Here is a 24,428-nt window from a genome sequence, read left to right on the forward strand (position 1 = left end):
CCCTACTATATTTAGGCTGAGCAAGGTATACATCCAAAGAGATTAGGATCCCAAAAAGTCAGTACATGCAGTAGGGATAAGTCCTGGTGCCACTATCAGTGGCCCCTCAGTCTGCCCCAGCCATGCAACTGTCAACCACATTCAGAGGGACTGGTTTGGTCCTATGCTTGTTCCTTCCCAGTCCGGCTGGAGTTGGTGAGCTCCTATTAGCTCAGGTAAACTGTTTCGTTGAGTGAACCCATCATGGTCTTGACCTCTTTGCTCATATTCTCATTCCTTCCACTCTTCAACTGGACTTTGGGAGCTCAGTCCAATGCTCCGATGTGGGTCTCTGCCTCTGTTTCCATCAGTTGCTGAATGAAGGTTCTATGGTGATATTTAAGATAATCATCAGTCTGATTACAGGGCAAGTCAAGATCGGGCCCCCTCTCCTGTATTGCTTAGGGTCTTAGGCAGGGTCATCCTTGTGGATTCCTGGGAATTTCTCTAGAGCCTGGTTTCTGCTAATCCTATCATGGCTCCCTCAATCAAGATATCTCTTTTCTTGCTCTCATCTCTGCCCTTCCTCCATCTCGACTATCTCATTCCTTCAAGTTCTCCTCAACCCTCCCCTTCTCCCCCCCTTTTCCCCTTTTCCCCACCCTTCTCCTCCTACCCCCATACTCCCAATTTTGTCAGGAGATCTTGTCTGTTTCCAATTTCCAGGTGTTTTTTTTTTTTTTTTTTTTTTTTTTGGTTCTCCTTATTACTTAGCTTCTCTAGGATCATGGACTATAGGCACAAGGTCCTTTGTTTATAGCTAGTATCCACTTATGAATGAGTACATACCATATTCATCTTTTGGGTCTGGGTTACCTCACTCAGGATAGTGTTTTGTAATTCCATTCATTTGCATGCAAAATTCAAGATGTCATTGGGTTTTTTTTAGCACTGAGTAGTACTCTAATGTGTAAATGTGACACATATTTTTCATCCCTTTTTTTGGTTGAGGGGCATCTAGGTGGTTTCCAGGTTCTGGCTATTATAAATATTGCTGCTATGAACATAATTGAACAAATACTTTTGTAGTATGATTGAGCATCTTTTGGGTATATGCCCAAGAATGGTATTGCTGGATCCTGAGGTAAGTTGATTCCCAATTTTCTGAGAAACTGCCATAATGATTTCCAAAGTGGTTGTACAAGTTTGTATTCCCACCAGCAACGGATGAATGTTACCCTTACTCCACATCCTCTCCTGCATAAGCTATCATTGGTGTTTTTATCTTAGCCATTCTGACAGGTGTAAGATGGTAGGTATCTCAGAGTTGTTTTGATTTGCATTTCTCTGATAGCTAAGGATGTTGAACATTTCCTTAGTATCTTTTGGCCATTTGAGATTCTTCTGTTGAGAATTCTCTGTTTAGTTCAGTATTCTATTTTTTAATCGAGTTATTTAGAATTTTAATGTCTAATTTCTTGAGTTCTTTATATATTTTGGAGATCAGTCCTTTGTCTGATGTGGGGTTGGTGAAGATCTTTTCCCATTCAGTAGGCTGCCTTTTTGTCTTATTGACTGTGTCCTTTGTTTTACAGAAGCTTCTCAATTTCAGAAGGTCCCATTTATTTATTGTTGCTCTCAGTGAGTGTGCTATTGGGATTATATTCATGGGCCTGAGGCCTTGCCTATGTGAATAACACAGTCAGGATGTCACTCCCATATGCCAGAGTGAGCACACAAACTTACCCTCTTTCCCTCTCTCCTGCTTTCCCTCCTCTCTCTGTCACTGTCACTTTCTCTCTCTCACACACACAGGGCATAAAAGGTTCCTGTTTCCAGAGTAGCAGTAATGTAGCTATCTAAGAGTAAAACTCCTTACTTACCAGGCCCGTCTCTGGTGATCCCTGTTGGCAGCAGTTGAAATAGACATTTTCCTTTAATAATTTTATTTTTCAATTAAGAGAAATGAAGTATGCCATCTAGAGTTGTTTTGGTTTCAGCAGTGTTGAAAAAATTATCTCATACCAAAAACATCCTAAAAATATTACTAGTTGTTTTAAATTCCTTTATTCTTCCAAATGCTATCTTCTTTCTGTTAAGTGATACTTTGTAGCTCAGGAAATGCTCATCTGTGTGACACTTTTTAGTTTGTTTGCTCTTGCTACCTTCCAAGATTAAATTCTCATCTAGTTCCTGTTTGTGGTTGTGGCATCCCATTATGGAAGATTTGTTGTATGGCAATAGAATCCTCATAACTGGGATATTACATTGTAACACGCTGGTATGGATTGATAAACAAAGACATTTTTAAGACATTCTCTCCATGTTCCATTAGGAGTATCTTTTTTTTTTTTTTTTTTTTTTTTTTTTTTTTTTTTTTTTTTTTTTTTTTTTTGGTTTTTTTGAGACAGGGTTTCTCTGTGGCTTTGGAGCCTGCCCTGGAACTAGCTCTTGTAGACCAGGCTGGTCTCGAACTCACAGAGATCCGCCTGCCTCTGCCTCCCGAGTGCTGGGATTAAAGGCGTGCGCCACCACCGCCCGGCTTTAGGAGTATCTTTTGATGTGTAAAATTTATTTTGACTTTTAAGAAGTCTTCATTTCATCTTTCTGTAACTGATTTCTAGGTATGTGCAGTTTTCATTTAAAAATCTGCAAGTTATGTACACTGGGGTATACCTGTGACTCCTACTCTTAGGACATTGAGGCAGGAGGATTACCATGAGTTTAAGGTCAATCTGGGCTGCACACCAGCTTCCAGACTAGCTAAGATTACTACATAGCAAGACTTTGTCTCACAACAGCAAAACAAACAAAAAGATCTAGAAATCAGCCTCATGAATTTTTAAACAAGCTTTTATTTATTTGTTTATTTACTTACTTAGGTTTCTCAAGACAGGGTTTCTCTGTGTAGCCCTGAGTGTCCTGGAACTCACTGTGTAGACCAGGCCAGCCTTGAACTCTGTAGATTGGCCTGCCTTTACCCCCTGCATGCTGGGGTTAAAGGTGTGCATTACCACTACCCAGCATAAACCAAGTTTTAATTTATATTTGCACAATAGCCTGTGACTTTCTGCCTTGAGGGGCGTACTAAAACAAATTGCTGAAGGAGGATTAGACATAAATAGGAGTGTGGAAGGTAAAATTACGTCTCCTCTGCCCAACATGGAACAATTCCTGGAAGTAGAATCTGGCTGTCTTTGCTCACCTCTGGAATTGTCCCCTTTTTGTATGTATGCATTTTAAGTGAACATAGTCTTTGTTGTCATCTCATTCATTTCTTAATACATAAAATCCAAGTTAATTTTGTAGTAGTTCCAGCTGGTCACGTGAACCCCGTGCAAGATTTCCATTTATGCTGCCTCACCGATCACTCAGAACAAGTTCCCACAAAGACCTGTTTTGTTCTGCAGTTGGTCCACCCTAAGGAAACCAGTTTCCAAATTACGCAGGGCTTTATAAATCAAGATGAACTGGTCAGAAATTGTATAGAGAAACAAACAAGAAGCCAGCTAATGCTTCCTGGTTGGCAAGCAGTGTATGTTAATGTGCTACAATTGCAGGTAATGAAATTTCCTGTAATCTATGAATACTTACTCTAGTTAGAAAGCTTGCTTCACTTTGTAACTTTGATTCGAAGCCATTAACGAATTCTTAATAATTGTTAAATGACACAAATACAAGTTGTAAGATATTTCAGGCAACAGATGATATAAGACAATTGACAGATCATGAATTTGAAGTCTGTATAGGTCAACTTAAGTGCCAGGGTACAGAGGAAGAGGGGTTTGGTGTGCTGGCATGGAGCTCCTCTATGGAATAGCATAGTTACAGGGAACATAGATAGTGACATGTTGAGCTTGCTTTGCCGGGGATTGTCGGTTGCTATGTTATTAATAAAGGAATAAACCCACACATAGTTCATAAGTGACAGTGTACTCTTCAAGAGTTCAGCTGAGACATAGATACTTAAAGTATACTTAATGGACATTGAAAATGCCCTTGAAATATATTCTCTTAGAATAAAAGTTTTGTCAGATTATTTCACCCTCGTCAGTTTTTACGGCTAACAAGGCCTTTCCAGTTGTTTGCTTCAGCTGACCTAGTCCAAACACTATGTTTTAACTCATTATCGAATAGCCATCCAAAGAATCTGCATCTTGTGTGATGTGCTTTTTTCCCCTTGGAGAAATTTTGCAAAGGAAACAAAACAGGGCGAAAAAAAAAGAAATAAAAATGCCCTTTACCATGGCAAATATCCTTTCCAACAGTGGAGCAAGACCAACCCTCCTCGTTCATCAAATAAATGGGAGGACTCTCAGAACCTAAATCCTGTTGCGTGTGAGCATGCCATACGTAAGATAGGAAACTATTACAGGGGACCAAGGGTACATTTAAACTCTTGCCTGTTTATACAAACACATTTTGAGAATGAAATTGTAAATATTTTCTTTCCTCATAAAGTCCTTTTTTCGCTAGCTGTCCATGTTTACATTCGTGTTGTATTCTCATAAAACCAAGAGAGCTGGAGGAGTTTTGTTTGTTTAAGGCTGGGCCTCCAAGGAACCTTTGTAAAGCATTTTCCTTACATAGGAGACAAAAAAAAAAAAAAAAAAAAAAGGCCATTTGAGTTCCTGCCACGCTGCTCGCTGGCACAGCTTATTGTTCAGTTACTGCTATCCCAAAGAAACTAATAGAATTATTGATTTATTTTTCAGTTTAATTCAGAGTTGTTGGTAGAATTTGAATTGTTGAAATAGTAATCTTCTGCTTCTCTTACTAGATTTTAATATAGGTTTACTTTGCAAACAGTAAAATCCATGTGTCTTATTTATCCAGTACTCGTGTTGATCTAATACATCAGGGCCAGTGAGGAAGGCTTTCTCAGAGTCACGCTGGAAACTCTTCAACATGTTGGCAGGTTAGGAACCGTTGCCTTTTAAAGAACCAAACTGCTATGTCATGGAATTTTACATAGACAAAAGTTTAACTTTAATTATTTCTTATTTATTTTATGTGCATGGGTGGGTGTGTGCTCCATAATATGCACTTGGAGATCATAAGACAACTTGCATGAGTTGGTTCTTCTACCATGTATGTCCAGGGAATTGAACTCAGGTCCTCAGACTTGTTGGCAAGCACCTTTTGCTGAGATATTCACCCATCCAAGGCTATTTTTAAAACATCCCATGAGTCTTTTTATGGGGCTTGCCTTATTGGCTTGAAGATGAGATTCTTAATTTATGTGTTTTTATTTGATTTTAGAAAATTAATGCAAAACTTCATGATGGAGTATGTCAGCGCTGCAAAGAAGTTCTCGAGTGGCGTGTAAAATACAGCAAATACAAACCTCTGTCAAAGCCTAAGAAGTGGTGAGTTGAGTTTCTTAAATTCCTTCCCGGTGATATATGTGACATAGTGTCTTAGTCCATTTTCTAACTCTCAAGATTGTGTTTAGATAAACTTGAAAGTAAATTTAAAAATCCTTGCCTCTAGTGTAGAATTTCATCTTGAATGCCGAGTCTCAGTTTATAAAGGCAGACAGAGGAAAAAGATAATTCTCTAACTCATGATTTTGTACAATTTTTTTTTTTTTTTTTTTGGTTTTTCGAGACAGGGTTTCTCTATGGCTTTGGAGCCTGTCCTGGAACTAGCTCTTGTAGACCAGGCTGGTCTCGAACTCACAGAGATTCACCTGCCTCTGCCTCCCAAGTGCTGGGATTAAAGGCGTGCGCCACCACCGCCCGGCTGTACAATTTTTATAGAACCTTTTTCTAATAGGTGAGTTGAGGAAGAGTGGAAAAAACCTGGTTATTATAAAATCTTGTTTTCCACAGATTAAGTAGTAGTATTTACTATAGATTATGTTTATATAGATTGTTTTTATGATTTTTTGAGAGGGTGTGTCCCTGTGTGACCTCGACCATCCTCCAGCTAATGGCCCTCCCACCTCAGCCTCCAGAATGCTGGGATTTATTGGCATGTGCCACCATATACAGCTATTATGCCAATTCTTAAAATGTGTCTTTCCTCTTAATTCAAACCATGAAGATAATGAAAAGTCAACGCAGGTTGACTATCATGTCGGAATTGCTGGTTTGTAATTTACAGTTTCATTCATTTGTAGGCTTGAGTCAAGATGAAAAGATACCCAGCATGGTTTTTTATTTATCTGTCCCTACCCTTTCTATATTTCTGGATCACTTTTGTATCATCCTTGTGCAACCTTATTTTAGGTGAATAAGGACAATCTGATAATAGCTCTATCAAAGAACAGAATTGCATTTACTATAAATATTAGTGTATTCTTTTTATATTATTTATTTTGGTGTTCCATTTGTAGTTATTTAGAACGTAGTTGGTCATACTTTCTTTTTTCATTTGGTATCTGTGTATCTATTTATTTGTCTATCTATCTAATCTATCTATTTTTTAAGCCATTTAAGTTAATATGCATCCTAACAGATCTCGTTATGGTATTTGCACATCTTTGTGTTTTTATACATTATTCTAATACAGCGCCTTTCCCTTCTGCTGTCCCCTTTTTGCGCATCCTCTTCCCTCCCTCCCAATACTTCCTACTTCCCACTTTCACAAATGTTCCATTACCCTCACTTTTCTCTTTTCCACCTTATTCCTTAAGATTTTTGGCTTCCTCTTTTATGATTCCCTTTCTTATTGCATGGCATACATACACCTAGATAGAAGATAGGCAATATTGCTGTTTGTAGTAATTCCCAGTTCTATCCATTTCGTTCAAATATCATTTCATTTTTCTGTACAACTAACCTTTCATCATGTATATGTACCATTTTTTTAACCCATTCATCCACTGAAGGTCGTGTAGTGCACTTTCTAGCTCGTATGAATAGAGCAGCAACTAATGTGGATGTGCAAGTATCTCTGTGGTATGTTAACTTAGTCCTTCAGGAGCATACTCAGGATTGGTATAGTTAGGCCCCTACTTGTGGCCCCCACTTGTGAGGTTTGTATGTTTGTTTGAGTTTTGAGGAACCTCCAAACTGATTTCCATAGCGACTGCACAAGTTTACATTCTTTTTTTTTTTTTAAGTTTTTTTTGTTTTTACTATCTTTTTTTAAATTTTTTTAAAATTTAAAGTTTTTTTTGTTTTTACTATCTTTTTTTAAATTTTTTTAAATTTAAAGTTTATGGCAGTGTCTGCCTGCAGGCCAGAAGAGGGCACCAGACCTCATTACAGATGGTTGTGAGCCACCATGTGGTTGCTGGGAATTGAACTCAGGACCTTTGGAAGAGCAGGTGGTACTCTTAACCACTGAGCCATCTCTCCAGCCCACAAGTTTCCATTCTCATCAGGAGTTCGTAAGAGTTCTTTCCTCACACCATTGGAATTGTTTATGTGTGTTCCCAGCCCGCGTGTTTTTTCTTGATGATAGTCATTTTGACCTAGGTGAGGTGAGTCCCCATTTCCACCTCCCTAGCACTGGGATTACAGGCAGACACTGCCATAAACAGCCTATGTAGGTGCTGGGGATCCGAGCTCAGATCTCCGTGCTTCTGAGCAGTCACTTTCCTGATTGAGCCATCTCCTGAGGCCATGACTATTGTTTTATATTGCTGACTTTCCTTCCTAGGTCCTGGGCTGAATTAGTCTGGTGTTTGAATCCATTTTACAGTTGTTCATTTCTTTTATTGTTTGTTTAAGACAGGGTCTCACTGTGTAGCTCTAGCTATCCTGGAACTCACTGTGTTGAGTAGGCAGGCTTTGGACTTGTAGAAATTCTCCTGCCTCTGCCACCTGAGTGCTGAGATTAAAGGCGTGTCCCACCACCGCCTGGCATGTTGTCCATTTCTTCTAGGAAACTTCAGCTCCGGCATTGCACTCTAGAGTCCCTGAAGAGCTGTGCTGTGGGGGTTTCTCATGTTTCTTACATTTCTCCCGTGGGATTTGGTTATCTGCTAGGATGACCATTTTAGTGGTATTTGAGGATCTTATTGGGCAGTTTCGTCTCCAGAGCTCAGCCTTATTACCCAGAGACTTCCCGGTCTGTGTACAAGGGTGGGAGCCAGCTTGATTGTGAACTCTTGTTTTCCTGTGGTTTTGCTGGTATTGAGCTTCTGGGGCACAAATGTTCAGTGTCCTCCAGAGGTGTCTTCACTTTAGTAGTTGCTTTAAGACAATGGCCCCAAAGTAGTGACACTGTTAAGAAGTGTGCCCTTGTTGAAGAGGTATGGCTTTTTTGGAGGAAGTGTGTCACTATGGGGATGGGCTTTGAGATCTCTTTTGTTCAAGCTTTCTTCATTGTGACATTGAGTCCACTTCCTGTTGCCTGCAATGTGTAGGACTCTCAGTTACTTCTCCAGCACCATGTCTGCCTGCACGCTACCGTGTCCAACCTTGATGCTAATGGACTGAACCTCTGAGTTGTAGTCATGGTGTCTCTTCACAACAGTAGAAACCTCAAGACAGTCGTGTACTTTCTTTGTGTATCAGGAGCTCATGTCTGTGAGCCAGATAGGTTCTCTTGCTCTCTTGAGACTTCATCAATCCCGCCCAAGGTGGCTTATGATTTGTCTAGGGAGTTTCTCACAAGGGCATAAGGAGTGGGGAAGCAAGTACAGCCCTGAACTCTGTACACAAAGTCTTCTTCTTTAAAAGCATTGCCACCCTGCAGGTGTGTGTCACATATTCTACTCGGGCTCCTGGCTTTCCAGCTGTGAAGCAGGGATGACAGATGAGTTGCTCGAGAGCTTGAGCCTGACGAGGACTATTGGTTTCCAGGGATAACTGAAATATTGGTTTACAGGGATATAATTTGGTCCAGGATTCGAGAGAAGGGATGCTTTTCTCTGTGCCCTTTTGTTCCTGGGCCGGGCTTCCTTGCCCTCCACAACAAACCCATAGGACTGTTTCTGACCATGGAACTATGGCAGGTTAATTTAGCCTCTCCTTTCTCAGACACCCACAGTTGCCCAATTTTAAACAAATACTTTCTTCTGAAGGTGGAGCTTGGCCAGTGCTCCCTAGTGTGACAAAAATGGGATTCCTCTGCACCACTGACCCAACTGTTGGAGACTGGGTTTGAGACTTGTGAGGGTTGTTGGCTGTTCCTGGGGGGCCAGGTAACACGGGCAGTTTCTGGCCCACCATCTTGCTTGGACATGCCTTCTTTCTTAGTGGGAGGAAATCTTAGGAGTTTGTGATAGCCATCTAACTACAATAGAGGTTATCTCATGGTGTTAATTTCCAGTGAAAGCTAGTTTAGCCTTCTTACAAACCTAAAACTCCAGGTTTGGAATATTTATTTACTTTACAATATTTAATAGTGATAGGCATGGTAGTACATGCCTTTAATTCCAGCACTCGCTGGGAAGGCTAAGGCAAGTGGATCTCTGTGTCTTGCAAGTTCCCAGACAGCCAGGCTACACCGCCCCCCCCAAAAGAAGTATTTTTAATAACTGTGGATGTTTTAATTTTGGCTATTTATTTTGCGTACCTAGGTGTTTTTTTCATTGTCGGTTTTGCTGAGTCTTCTTTCAGATAGTGTTATAGGTGTCTTGATTATTTTGTCAGTGTTTTCTTCCTATTCTCTAGCATTTTTCCTAAAGAAAAATCCTTTCAGTGGTTAAGGGTGTAGCACTGAGTGGCAGAATGTGTACTTAATATGCTGACATCCTGAATTCAATCCTCAGAACTATAAAACCAGCAAGCCATTGCTTATAAACAAGCCTGCTGAATCTCATGTTAAGTCACTCAGATTGGCAGCAGGGAAGTTAAGCTGTAAGAAAGGTAGAGCATCTGACCTTAGCTCTCCATGAATGAATAATTGTTTTCTAGGTAGCAATTAAGACTAACTATGCAGTAAGTCGTGTACTTGTAGTTAATAAGCCAACACAAGCTCTGTGGTTTCAGAGCATCTTCTATAAGACAGTCTTCCTCTAAAGTGTGTCCAGTTTCACCACTGCTTCATTTTCCCCAGCAGCTTTTTTCCCAAAGCAATTTGACATTACACAATAGACATTACAGAGTGTTACATTTAGCAGACCTTGTTAGACGTGAAGTAACGTAGCTATATTTCTTCCACATCCAGTCCTTGTATTCTTATCTCGGTAGTCTGTGCTGCGTCCTATATGCTTATCTTTGTTATGAGTATGCCACTCTGTGAAAGATCACTAGCAGACTTCTCTAGAAGTGGTTATTCTCCATCTGTCTCATGTGAGCCACTGTTCTATTAAGGGAAATGAGGGATAAAGGGGACTCAAGGCCTACTGTCTATCACACTGATGAAGGAAATAAGGTATTATATAAATACAAAATACAGCTAAGTCATTGTCATAGTTTGAATGTAATTGGCCCCCATAGACTTATAGGGAGAGGCACTGTTAGAGTTGTGGCTTTGTTGGAGGCATTATTGGAGGAAGTGTGTCACTGTAGAAGTGGGTTTTAAGGTCTTATATATGCTCAAGCCATGCCCAGTGGGACAGTTCACTTCCTGTTGCCTGCAGATCAAGATGTAGACCTCACGGCTCCTTCTCCAGAGCCATGTCTGCTCACGCGCCTCCATGTTCCACCATGATGATAATGAACTCATGTTGTGGGAACTCCTTCAGCCAATAGCCTTTAAGATACCCATCCACTTTGGCCTTGGTCTCATGTACTATAAGTGCAGATGAAAAGCATGCATGGTCCTCTTTTCTGCTGGATTTGGTTCCAGTTCCCAGCGCATGCAATGGACTGTGGATTGCTACCCTTACTGTGAGTTTATTCCCACATAATTAAGCCTTTGTTATACTCCTTTCCAGGCTATTGTGGAACTCTTTGGTACTAATAGAAATTGGTGCCCAATGTAAGGCTCAAACCCAATTAAATGTTTTCCTTTAGAAGAGTTGCTGTGGTCATGGTATCTCTTCACAGTAATAGAAACCCTAAGACAGTATTAAGGGAAATCACCAAGAATAAGGACGTCCAAGGAAATGCAAAGCGAAGAATATCTCACAGGAGCCTGAGCAATAAATACTAGTCAAAGCAGAGCTCCAGGCAGAGAAGGGAGGAAAAGCCTTTTTCATCTGCCCTTCTGGTTCATAGCTGGGATTCAGTATCTAAAAGTGGAATACCCAAACCTGCGAATGTAATTGATACACATTTTATATAGCATGAGGACTCTCATAAGGAAAAGAAGACCTGAGGAAATGGTTAAGTCCAAACTAGGTCTGCACTTCGGAAGCTAAGGCAGGAGGACCACAAGTTCAAGAACCTAAAATATATAGGGAATTGTAGGCCAGCTTATGAAGTATGTGATACATAGTTTAGTCCCCTCTCAAGAAACCAAGAAGGAAAGGGGAAGGGAGAGGATGAGGTTTTTATTCCAAATATACAGACGTTTCTCACCTTAGAACAGATTACATCCTAATTAACCCATCCTATAAATGAAAGTACCTCAGCTTGATACACTGAGTATATCATCATATCATATTTTCACTTTGTGAACCTTAAAATGCTCTGCATCCCCAGCCTATCATAGGGCACCTAGCACAAACTGAATCATAATCATGTATTGAATATCTTAAGTGATTAGTTGAATGTGGCCAGCTCTCCCAGTCAGGCCCCAGTCTGTGGTTGGTTGCCTATTCTTTGTCAGCATCTTCTGTGGTACTAGGCAGAGTTAGACATGGGCTGATGCACTATTACTGGCCATTTTGTTTAATGGATGAAAATATAAAGAGAAGTAGCCTAGAGATTCTAATATTAATGCGAATATTTGCTTTATAACATTGTTGAAGGAGCTGCGGGCTGCCTGGCTAGCTTATGCCTTGAAATAACAACACACAAATTGTATTCTTTTAAAAACTACTTGGCCCATTATATCTAGCCTCTTCTTGGCTAATTCTCATATCTTGTAGCCCATTTCTAATAATTTGTGTAGCTTACCAGGAAGGATTCTAGCCTACGTCCATCTGGGGCCGGAGCTTCATCGCATCTGCCCTGGAGACGAGAGGCATGGCGTCCTCTTCCTCCCAGCATTCTGTTCTGTTTACTCCACCCACCTATGTTCTAACCTATCAGGCCAAGCAGTTTCTTTATTAACCAATGACCTTCCTCCATCATAATGTGTTCAAACTGATGGCAAGAAAAGATTGCTTGGTGGGTGATGAGACATCTCAGGCCTCCATCGGGGTGCTATGACGTGCTTGTGAGCGTGGACACAGATGTTCTCCCTCAATAAATAAATTAATAAATATTTTTAAGTTTTTTTTTTATTTTGAAAGACTATTGCTTGGTTACACGAAAAAACAGGCATTTCAGAACCTAAAAGTAAAATTTATCTGTCTCTCCATATTTAAGAAGAAATGCACAGGGTGGTTCTAAGAGGAATGTGTTAAACTGGAAGTACCTGTGGTTCACAGTTCCAGTAAACAAGATTGGTGACATTTGTAAGATTTAATGAAGCACCAAGCTTTTGTTGAGTGGAAGGAAAGGGCCTCTGGATGATCAGTACTGGACTGTGAGAGCACAGGAAAACAGGGCTTCGGGATTAGTTGAATTTGTGGTTGAGTCTAAACTCCCTGTGCTTTACTTTGTCTTGAGCTAAACATATAATCCCTCTGACTCAGGCATTCAAACAAACAGTTCATTTCATTTCTAGCCGTCTTGCACCTTTTAAGAAAAGGGCAAAATCTTTTAACCATTAATTTAAATTTAAAGTGTCAAAATTTCTTGTCATCTTTTAGACCAATTATTTTATAAGATCCCTTGCCCTTCATACTTAATTGCATTGAATAAATTTTACTATTCCTTTACAGTCACTGTTGCACCTCGTCTTACCTTTTCTCAGACATCTCTCTTCATCCAGAGATAAATAAACCTGTGGCTTAACAAATAAAGAGGGGCTGGAGAGATGGCTCCATGGTTAAGAGCCCTTACTGCTCTTGCTGAAGACGTGGGTTCCATTCCCAGCACCCATATGGTGGCTCATGTGCCTGTAGCGGACAGCAGTTCATCATGCCGACTCACACTTTATACATAAATGCAAAGTGAAAACGAAAAGAATAAAGGTTAAGTGCAGGAGTAGGGGACGGAGGAGACATCTAAAAGTCAGGAGAAGCCAAAACAAGTCATATTTGGAAGACATTGAGAAGGTGAGAGTTGCTGCCAAGAGCCTCATGCCACCATATGTTGTGTCTCTATTCATGGTGCCTGTGTCTTCCCTTTTCTTTGAGTCTTTTGAGACAGGCTTGCCTGGAGCCCCTGGTCCTCCCTGCAGGTGTTGGGGTCACAGAGGTGTGGTGCTACTCCAGGAGCTCTTCCTTCCTAATCAGACTCTCTGAGTAGACAAATCCCTTTGTTTCTTCTCGCTATGCAGCTCAGGCGAGCATGGAATTCATTATCTATCCCAGACTGGTCTTAAATACATGATCCTTCTCCCACAGCCTCAGTCCATCATCATGCTTATAAAAGGATATCAGAACACAGCTCTTACTCCGACAGGAATAAAAGACAGTCTTTTTCTGAGCTAAATATGAGTACCCATGGCGAAGGACATAGACTTGAGTTACTCTGAATGGCATGCTCCTGCATGGAAGTGTTTATATTAACTTCTATAGTCACAGAACAAAAGAAAGAAATCAAGACTCTTCCAGATACACTGCTGAGGACAGTGGGTAGCCAGCTGCCTTGAAACGGGTTCCTTCTGCAGGACTCAAGCTAGCTGAGCACACTCCTAGCCTTCGGGGTGGTGAAAACTAGTCGTCTGTCTAGTTTATACATCTCAAAGGTTTTACCTGACACTCAAAGGATATCCAGTCAGATACAGAGGTGAGTGGCGGTGGCTGCTGACTCTGTGTGTTAATCCTCCAGCTTCACGGTCGCAGAAGTTCTAATTAGTTATCAGTCTGGTCTGTAGCATTTTCAATGTAGGTGTGGCTTTTCAGGAAAATAGAGTTCATATAGAAGTTCTGTATCCCTGAATTTCTTAATACCCCAATTCTGAATGTGGGGGCTGAGCCTGTCCTCCCAGGGAAGACTGCAGGACGATAGCTTGAGTCCAGGAGTTCAGGAACAGCCTGGTCTAAAACCACAAAAGAAACAAAGAGGAAGGAGTACCACTGCCCTCATTTTTCAGAGGAAACAAGTCAGTGGTTCACAGAGAATGCAGTAATTAGTACCAGTACCTTGCTTGTCTGGCTCTGATACTGCATTCAATACCAGTCCATTGGCATTCACTAATTATCTGCGTTGGCTAAGCAGACACTACTACAATACCAGTCATTCTGACGTAACTCTGTATAGATAGGTAACTTCCATGACACCCAAGGTGTTGTCCCTTCTATTCTTAGAGACAGATGACTGCTGTGGGCCATTGACCAGTGCAAGCTGTCTCTCATTCTCCATATAATTGTAAAGTTCATAATTCAAGTGGTAAAAATTGGGTGTGCATGTGTTTATGACCTGATGACTGGCTTTCTATGGATTATTTTGTTTTTACCAAGTAAATGTAGCACTTGGGTTATTTGTCCAGTTTGTAATTTCTATTTTTATATTAGGGTTTTAGACCAAGTAGGAAAGACAATATATTCATTACTTTTCACAAAATTTATTGACTTAGAAAAATATTGGTATGTTTAAGTATTGAATTATAGTTCACTAAATTTAGCAGTGTGAACCTTAAGTGATGTTCTGAATTTCACTGAAATAAATACACTGACAAAAAACAAACCTGTTTTTTAGCATATTCCTACTAGACAGTGAAATTTTCATTACTTACCACGTGCATAATTAGGAAGAGGAATCACTCTGAAATACAGTAGGAGAAAGGGCATTAATAATTAAACCTTCAGTGATGGGATATTTAATAATTGAGCTTTCATTGAGGAATTTTAATTATGTGCAGGTGTGTATGTCAACAGGTCTCCACAGAGGCCAGAGGTGTTGGATTCCCTGGAACTGGAGTTACAGGCAGTTGTGAGCCTCCTAATGTGGATGCTGGAAACCGGGCTCAAGTCCTCTGGAACAGAAGCAAGTGCCCTTAAACACTGAGCCATCTTTTTAGCTCCCTAAGTGTCGGGGTCCGGTGCTAGCCCGGACCATAAATTAATTCTCTACCAGACCCCAACATAAACTATCTCTCTTTGGACTGGTGTGGAGGTGTGGAAATAAAGACACAATTCACATGGTTTCATCGGGAGGGAGATTATCAGAGATCCCTCGTGATATCCTGAGTTCACATCCTGAAAAAGTCCTCCTTTTTTTTTTTTTTTCTCCAAACAATCTTTATACCAAAACTTAACTTAGGGGAAATGCATTAGCACCTAAGGGATATTTAATAATTAACCCTTCGCTGTGGCCTCTTCTCTCTGAATAAGAAGTTCTCAGTCTTTGGGTCATGATATCCTGCATGTCAGATATTTACATTCCTATCTATAACAGTAGCAAAATTACAGCTATAAAGTAACAATGAAATAATTTTATGGTTGGGAATAACCGCAGCATGAGGAACTGTATTAACTGTTGGGGCGGGGGGGTCTCAGCATTTTGAAGGTTGATAACTGCTGCTCCTAGTTTATCTGAAAATCCAGGTCAGTTTGTGATGACAGAGGTTAAGGAATAAAGATTGTTGAGCAGGGTATGGCATCTGGCAGAATCCAGAGATAAAGATAGTAATGGCCTGAGCTGTAGATGCTGTTTTCCACCTCCTTCCCGTCGTTCCCTCGTCCTCCGGAAGCATGGTAAAGATACTGTAAACAGTGAGTTCATTCCTGCAGTTGGACTCCAGCTTCCCATGATGCAGTGTGACTTAATGAACAAAGATTAGGGCTGACATTGCAGATCAATAAAGAACTTTCAGGAAGGATTCATCCTCTGGGATCATAAGCTGCCTTGTTATTATAGAACACTTTCCATTTCTTGTATTTTAAAAATGCTTTTACTATTTAGGCTTGGGAAATGATGTGTCCTCTGAAATTAGAAGTTGTTTTTTGTTGATGGGTAACCATAAGAATTATTTCCATAGTTCTTTATAGAGAGAATTGTCAGGAAACTGACACAGTTTTGGGAAAGAGAGAAAAGAAATGAAAAGATCCCAATTATTTAGGGCTGACCTACAAAAGAGGTTGTCTTAGTCAGTGAATAGCTATTGCTGTGATCAAAGCAACTTGAGGAAGGGTTTATTCAGCTTATGCTTCCACATCACAGTTCATCATCAAAGGATGTCAACACAGGAACTCAAGCAGGGCAAGAACCTGGAGGAAGGAGCTGATGCAGAGGCATGGAAGGGTGCTACTTAATGGCTTGTTCATCATAGCTTGCTCAGCCTGGTTTCTTATGGACCCCAGGGCCACCAGCCCAGGGATAGCACTACCCACAATAAACTAGGTCCCCCTTATTTATCACTGATTAAGAAAATACACAGGCTTGCCTACAGCCTGATCTTATGGAAGCATGTTTTTAATTGAAGTTACCTCCTCACAGACGATATTAGCTTGTATCAAGTTGACATAAAACTATCCAGTACAGAGGTCACTAATATCCTTATATTAAACTTAATATCCTTTCAAAACTGTGCGGAGCCTGGTGGCACACACTTGTAATCCCAACACTTTAGAGATAAAGACAGGCGAATCAGGAGTTCAAGGTCATTCATTCTTGGCTGCACTGTGAATTTGAGGCCAGCCTAGGCTACATGAGACCTTGTCTGAGAGCAAAACAAAAAATCAAAACTATCACATCATTTCATTTTAGTACCCACCCCTTAAAGACACCTGCTAGAAAACTGTCTTATGTGAACAAGTTTTCTTTAGCTATAAGAACCAAGAAACTGAGCTGAATTTAGAGACAGTTTACTATAATTGTTTTATTAAGAACAATAAGTATTTCTTGGACAAGTCCAAGCTAATAGAGATATTATCCTTGACATAGCTCTTTAGTTTCTTATTTTAAAAAATGCAGAGATGCCCGGTAAGAAATATGGTTCAATTCACAATTATTTTAAATAGCATCTTCAATCCACAAGACACTGTACTTTATTTGATAAAAAATATGAAGTATCACTATCAGCAAGGAACTTATAATCTCTCTGGAGATTCAGGTCCACAGGCAATTCTTGAGCAGATGGTTAGAAGTGGTAATTACTAGTAGAAAGGGAGACCCCAGGCATACAAGATATGATTGCAGAGAAGTAATACAATAAAAACAAGAGAAAGATTCAGAAACGTCATGAAACGCGATTAGGGGAGTGGTGTGGATGATACTTACAGAAAACCTTGTAAAGAATAGCCTGGGAAAGAAGAGGAGTAGAGCCATTCCTACCCCTCCATCGCTCACAAATGATGCAGGTGACTGATGTGGGATTCCCCTCTGTATGCTATGAATGTGTTTTATTACCATTAAAGAAACTGTTTCTCTCTCTCTCTCTCTCTCTCTCTCTCTCTCTCTCTCTCTCTCTCTCTCTCTCTCTCTGTTTTGATTTCCTGCCTGGCTTTACTCTGCTAAGCCATTGGCTGAAAAAGCTTCTTTATTAACCAATGGTAATAAAACATATTTACAGCATACAAAGGGGAATCCCACATCAGGTAACTGTCTCACAGCACCTAGAACATTCATTTGTTCTATATTTTTGTTGTTTGATAAGTCAAAGTCTCATGGTGCCCTGTGGACTACCCTCGGGCTCACTCCTGCCACCTCACCCTACCCAGTGTGTAATGATAGATATACCACCATGCCTCTATTGCTTGCCAGTCTGTAACTTTGGTAGTCCATGGAAGTGAATAATATTATATGCAACAAGAGGTTTTGGTTGACCTCAAATATATATGTAACAAAGAGAAAACTAGACATAGAATTCATCATTCAATTTCTGACATCAAAAAAACTGGATCTTTTATTTTTATTCTTTCATCAAAATAAACATCTACCACCATTTATATAAGAATTCCATGGCCCAGCTCCACCAGTCCCTCACCTGGAAAGCATGTAAACTAAGCTGTACAGCATGGCTGTTGTGGAATAATAGAGATGTGTTATATTCTTTTATGCTATGGGATATCTGTTTAATAATGCAAAGATGGGTTGTATTCTTTTATGTTGCTTTTGTTTAACTCTGCAAAGCTTTGTTACTTTGTCTGTCTAAAACATCTGATTGGTCTAATAAAGAGCTGAACGTTCAGTGGCTAGGCAGGAGAGAGAAATAGGCAGAGCTGCCAGGCAGAGAAATAAACAGGAGAAGAAGGGAGGAGCTAGAAAAAAAGGAGAAAGAAAAGAGGACATTAGGAGCCAGCTACCCAGCCACAGAGGAAGAAGGGAAGAAAGACATATAAAATAAAGAAAGATAAAAGTCCAGAGGCAAAAAATCTTCTGTATTTATTTGGGAGCTGGGTAGTGGTCCCGCAAGGAGTTAAAATAAACAAAAAACAAAACAACTACACATGATCTCTGCCTGTGCCTCTCACTTCCAGCCTTTCATCGGTGAGTCACAGAGAGCTGTGTCCCTACATCCACAGCATTGAAAATCACCTGCCCTAAACATTTCCATTCTCCTGTCAACAAACTGCTCTTGGCCAAAGGTGAATGTTTTGTATTCTTTTAAGAATTATCAAGCCTTTAATCTCAGCACTCTGAGGTAGAGGCAGGCAGATGTCTCTGAGTTCAAGCCTAGCCTGGTCTGCAGAGTGAGTTCCAGAGCAGTCAGGGTTATGTGGAGACCCTGTCTCAAAATGGTGGTGGTGATAAATGATCCTACTCCAGGCAATTACTGCAGTAAGGGGAGGTAGTATCACCTGTCTGTTTAGCCTGGAGTGTATAATCTGGAGACCCCAGGAAATGAATTCTAACTACTACATAGTTTTTTGGAATGGGGATGGGGCTAAGTATTCTCCTTAAAAAGCACTTAAAAATCTAGTGGGAGCTAATCTTATAGTTTAGATTTAGACTCTCCTTCTTGTAAACAACATAGGTTGCCTATTCCTATTGGAGGAAGTACCTTGTGGATCTGCCAATATTGAATTTCTCTCATTTGCATATCAGAGGGTGAGGTGCTGACAGTCACTGTTTACCAACATGTCCAGTCATCCTGTGTGCAGATACCACAGGGGACTAATGATGGCCGCAGTCAGAACATAGTAACCAGGAAGCTAAGGCAGATAGCTTACAACAGAGGGAAATTTGTTTCTGTCAACTGCTAATGTGTTTGCTGTTTATCCCACTGGATCCCCTTGTAGATCTTTTTGCTATCAAAACAACATAAGTCTGCGGTTTATGTTTAACTGAGTTTGCTAGGGCAGTGAATACAATGTAACTCAGGTGTCGTAGAACCCAGTACCAGTGATTCGTTATGCTCAAGTGACAACAGTGTGGGTACCCATTATGAAGAGTGATACTCAAAGGAAGTTAGAGTGACTTTCAAAGATGGTGTGACAGGGACTTGTCAAAACTGGGCTACTCTCCCATTCCAAATCATGTTCTTTTCTACCATTTTATTTTCAAAATATTTTCTAGAACTTGCTATGATACATTGAAAACTCCCAGTCTGTTCCTGATTATGAGTGGTCAGCACTTACTTTTTCCTTTTATGTTTTACATTGTACAGACTGCCATTTTAGAGATGTTAGGTATTGAGTCCTTTGTCAGAGCAAATTGTGTTTTAATTTAGCCACATTAAACTGATTAGTTGTAATATATACATAGCCAAAACAGTTTGAGTGATTGTTTCTGATAGTTCTCTCTCTCTCTCTCTCTCTCTCTCTCTCTCTCTCTCTCTCTCTCTCTCTGTCTCTCACACACACACACACACACACACACACACACACACAGAGATACACATACAGAGAGAAATAGAGAGAAAGAGAGAGAGAAAATATGAAAAGGAGGAAAAACTAAGATTAACACCGTGATGTTTCTTTAATAAAATGTAATAAATGCAGCAATTTTTCAAGGAAAATTAAGAAAAATAAATATTTAGGCAATTTAAAGTTATTCCATATCACAAATTTTATAAGGAAGAGTACTTGGGAGTGATTAGAGATTTATATCTAGTTTTAAAGATGCTTTAAAATACTTTATGGGTTTTATGCAACTTGGGATGGATGACTATTAAAGTGCTATGTAAACTGTGCTCACTCACACTTAATAATCAAGGTCCTTTGTGTTGAGTTTTTAAAACCTGCAGACCTCTGTAGCTGGGGAACTCGGCTTTACTCACTGCATGTGCACAAAGCCTGGACTATGTGTTTTGAAAGGAAGGGCACACTAGCATTGCTCTTGGGAGATAGAAGAGGGAGACTGTAAAGAATGTTGTCATTCATGTTGCCACAGACGTACCTCACCTCTATAGAAAGTGAAATGCCGTTTAAGTGAGTCTCTTTCCTATTTTTATGCAGGGATACTATCCTAACAAAACTTGGTTTCAGAAGTAATTTAACTTTGAAAAGATTGTAATTGCTTTCAGATTTCATTCTGTTCTCAGAATTGGTCATTGTAAACTCTACCACGGGCTCAGAAACTCTTACTTAGGAATGAAGGTCTTTTTATTATGATAGACGTCAAGAGTTCTCAAATGTTTGTGGGCATAAGAATTTCCTAACGAGTGTAGCAGATTTTGGTTCTGTAAACAATGCGTTTAACAACTGGTGTTTAGCATGCTGATGTGGGGTTGATTTCTAAGAGTCACCTTTGTTAGGCTGGCTAGCTAAAGGATCAGGAACCTTTTGACTGCAGACTGCCAACCAAGGGAGCCATTTTAAAGATTTACATGTCAATCTTAACTCTGAGAGTTCCCATGAGTACAATTTTAACTCTGCATTAGCAACTTAAATACTTAAATATTTGTTGTTTCTTGAGGTCTCTAGCATGAGACAAATATTTATCAAAAGGAAAACAAGCTGTCATTTCCTTGAATTATCAGATGACCCAAACCAAGAGAGACTTAACATTGTTTCAGGATTAAGAAATTAAAGCTAAAAGTGTTATGGAAAGTTTCATAATCCGTTGGAATGATTGGGATGTTTCTCTAATGGTATGATCTTTAAGTCTATTTTTAATACAGAATAATGTAGTAACGCTTTTTGAAATGCCAGAATCCAAGTATACTAAAACAATTTACCACAGAAATTTTAATAACTGTTTTTATTTAGCTCCTATGTCTAAGGTCTTTATTATCCTAGTGTGTGATTTGTGCACTCTAAAGTTCACCCTGTGCCGTGTAAGGTTGAAGTTTTAACCTATGCAGTTGTGCCATGGGCATCACGTGGAAGATAAGGAACTGTAATTACCCACGACTTTCTTATTGTCACTTTAGAGTCAGTCCTACCCTTTGCCAACTGCTGGCAAGCACCGATCGGTTTTTTTCTCTTCATTTTGCCGTTCCTGAATGCCAGATGTGGGGAACCTTACAGTGCAGATGTGAGTGCCCCTTCTCTTTGAAGTTTATCCCTAGTGTATGCCCAGGGCCTCTTGCTTAGTAGGAGTTCATCGAAAGGGGTGCAGTAGAGTTTTACATACTGGCCAGCTGAGACGCATTTAGGATGTGCTGTATTTTACCTCTTTAAAGTTAAACCATTAATATAAGGCAGGGTTTTGTATGAACAATAGTTTTCATTTTTATCAAATAAGGATACCATAGTGAGATATTAGGTTGTTAAGCGTAGGCTCTGATGCTAGCTCTCAATTGGGCAAGATGAGTGTTGGCCCCACAGGTGCCTTTAACGCCAGGTGTGTGAGGAGAAGAGACAGGATAATCATTGAGGTTGGCTAGGTGCCCACCTAGCTCCAGGTTCAGTGAGAGACCCCGTCACAAGGGAGGAAGGGAGAAAGGGAGGAGGGGAAGAAGAGAAGAGAAGACAGAAGTCATTCTTCTCCGGTCTCAGGGAGTGTGCACACAGGCCTGTGCACCTGAATTCACATGGACATATAATATAACATGCAGAGAGAGAGAGAGAGATTACAAGTTGCTCTCCAAACCTGCCATACCTTTCTGTGCTTGCCCGCAGTATATAGGCGTCCTGTGTTATCACTACCACTGAATATCCTTGTTGTTGGTTTTGTTTTATTCTGTTGTAGTCCTCAGTGAGGAGTTGAGCCTCGCTGTGATTTCAGTTAGCGTTTCTCTAGTGACCCATCGGTCATGCAGGCATCTTCATGTGCTCATTTGCATCTTTATTTCTCATTTGTTGAAGCTTCTGTTATGATCTTAACAGATGTGAAGCTCATCTTTCCCAAGTGTTTTGATAGTACTAAATTTTTAACTTCTTCTGTATCACTTAGCAGTAGCGGGGGGAGGCCTGAGTCAGCCCCACACTGCCACCCAGCACAGACTGAGGGGTTCTTTTCAGAGATCCTCATTCAGGTGAAGCTGGGACTCCTGTCTGCCGGTGGTGGTGGGGAAATGAAGCAAAGCTGAATTATAATAGGAAGAAGGTTTATAGCTTCAGCCCGGGTTTGTTAGAGAGAGATGCTGGGGAAAGTGAGCTGTGCTCAGTGCTGTGTAAGGGTTGGAGTAGTGCTATATATACAGTACTGTGGAGGCTTTTATTAAAGGGTGTTGATTAAAGGGCCTCTGAGAAACTCTCCCCATCTCTTCTCCCTATTCCCATAAGTGAGATGGTATGGGCTCTGAAGGGGCTTTGATTTCCTTGCAGTCCTATAAAGCAATAGCAGGGTCATAAGGGTTGTGCAAAGGGACTTCTTTTAAAAATGTAAGTGAGGGCCTTGTTCTGTAAAAGCAGATCTACAACTGGGAAAGGAAAGGGACAATATACTTAGGCTTTAAGCCAACTCATTGCCATTTTAATATTCTTTTTTACTTAAGAAGTTTCCATAAAATATGTTTTTATCATATTCTTTTATTTTCCTTAACTCCTCTCAAATCCTTCCACTATTTGTGATTGATAATCGGTGGGAAAGGGAAAAATCATTTTCTCCAGTAGAGAAAAGTTGGGTATTTCACCCACACTCCAGGGCAGGCCCTACGCCCAGGAGTAGTTGGCCAACACAAAACTGACCCCATGCTTTTTTGTGTACTTTTTGTTTTGTTTTGTTATTTTTTACATTCTTATTTAAAACACCTATGTATTAAACGACTGTTACCTGTGTGGGCAACTTTCATAGCTTTTGGCTCTTCCCACATTTTGACTGCATTTTAATTAATTTCCTTGGTTTTTGTTGAGCTTAGCAACATACTAGAATATTGTGCATACAGAGGTAAGTTTAAAAAAAATAGTTTATGTCTTCTAGGAATTCCAAACTATTAAACAGATACATCTTTAAATAAGTAGTTGGATTACTATGCCGTTTTTTTTCTTTTACTGAAAATAGATTTTTTTTTCCCCTCACGTAATCTGTCCTGATTATGGTTTCCCTTCCCTCTACTCTTCCCAACTCCTTCCTACCCCCCTTCCCATTGGATCCACCCTGTTGGCGGAAGCTGCTCGTTCTTTTCTGGCTGCTCAAACCCAAAATCACACTGAAACTGTGTTAATTACAATATTGTTGGACAATTAGCTTAAGCATATTTCTAGCTATCTTTTACATCTTAAATAAACCCATTCTATTATTTTATATTTTACCACAAGTCTTGTGGTTTACTGGTAAGGGTCCAGCTGATGGCTCCGGTCCTTCTCCTCTGGTGGCTACGTGGTGTCTCTTGACTCTGCTTGCTTTCTCCTCTATCTGTGCTTGAAATTCCCACCTTGCTTTACTCTGTTAAGCCATTGGCCGAAAGCAGCTTCTTTATTAACCAATGGCAATAAAACATATTCACAGTATATAGAGGGGACTCTCACGTCACTGTCCCGCTTTGTCTTTCATTAGAAAATAATCAGGCTTCTAAGGGGTAATAATAAAATAAAATATAATGAGGTCAAACAAATACAACATCACAGGATAAAACAAATTGAAAGAAAAGAGCCCAAGAAAAAGCACATAAAACAGAAACAGAGACAGACATAACTCGTTCACACGCTCAGAAATCCCATAAAAGCACTAAATTGAATGTCGTAATATACATGCAAAGAACTTGTAAAAAAGAAGAGGAAAAAATTAGAAATATATAAATAAAATAAAAAGATAAAATTAAAATGAAAAGGTCCCGACATAACATTTTGAGACAAGGAACTTCCAAAGGTACCCTTGAATTTATTAGCTGTTGGCCGTCTACTGCTGGGCGAGCGGCCTGTACTTAAGAGTAGTTTGCCTCTCCAGTGAGACTCCTGTGGAGAAAACTAAATTCTCATTTGCAAGTGGTCATTGGAGCTAGCATCTATGTTAGGGATGAGGACATGTGTCCACTTCTCCTTTCAACCCTAGTACCCATCTGGTACAGACCCTTGCAGGTCCTGTGAGTGCTGCCCCGTCCCTGTGAGTTTAAATGTGCTTCAGTCCTGTTATGTTTACAAGGCCTTGTTCCCTTGGTATCATCCACACTCACTGCCTCTTCCAGTCTTTCTGTCTCTGCAGAGTTTTCTGAACCTAGAGGGGAGGGATTTCATG

At 40.2% G+C, this 24,428-nt stretch overlaps 1 protein-coding gene across 1 annotated transcript in view; it reads left to right on the forward strand.

The window, feature by feature from the left end:
• The window catches only part of C8H9orf85 (chromosome 8 C9orf85 homolog), a 52,310-nt gene that overhangs the window by 22,740 nt on the left and 5,142 nt on the right, over positions 1-24,428 (forward strand). The window contains exon 2 of the mRNA XM_057778084.1: positions 5,242-5,348. Within this exon, the coding sequence (XP_057634067.1) occupies positions 5,242-5,348 (107 nt within the window). The remainder of the gene's footprint in view (positions 1-5,241; positions 5,349-24,428) is intronic.

This window comes from Chionomys nivalis, chromosome 8 (genome assembly GCF_950005125.1).
Source record: "Chionomys nivalis chromosome 8, mChiNiv1.1, whole genome shotgun sequence".
In the NCBI taxonomy this organism is placed as follows: domain Eukaryota; kingdom Metazoa; phylum Chordata; class Mammalia; order Rodentia; family Cricetidae; genus Chionomys; species Chionomys nivalis.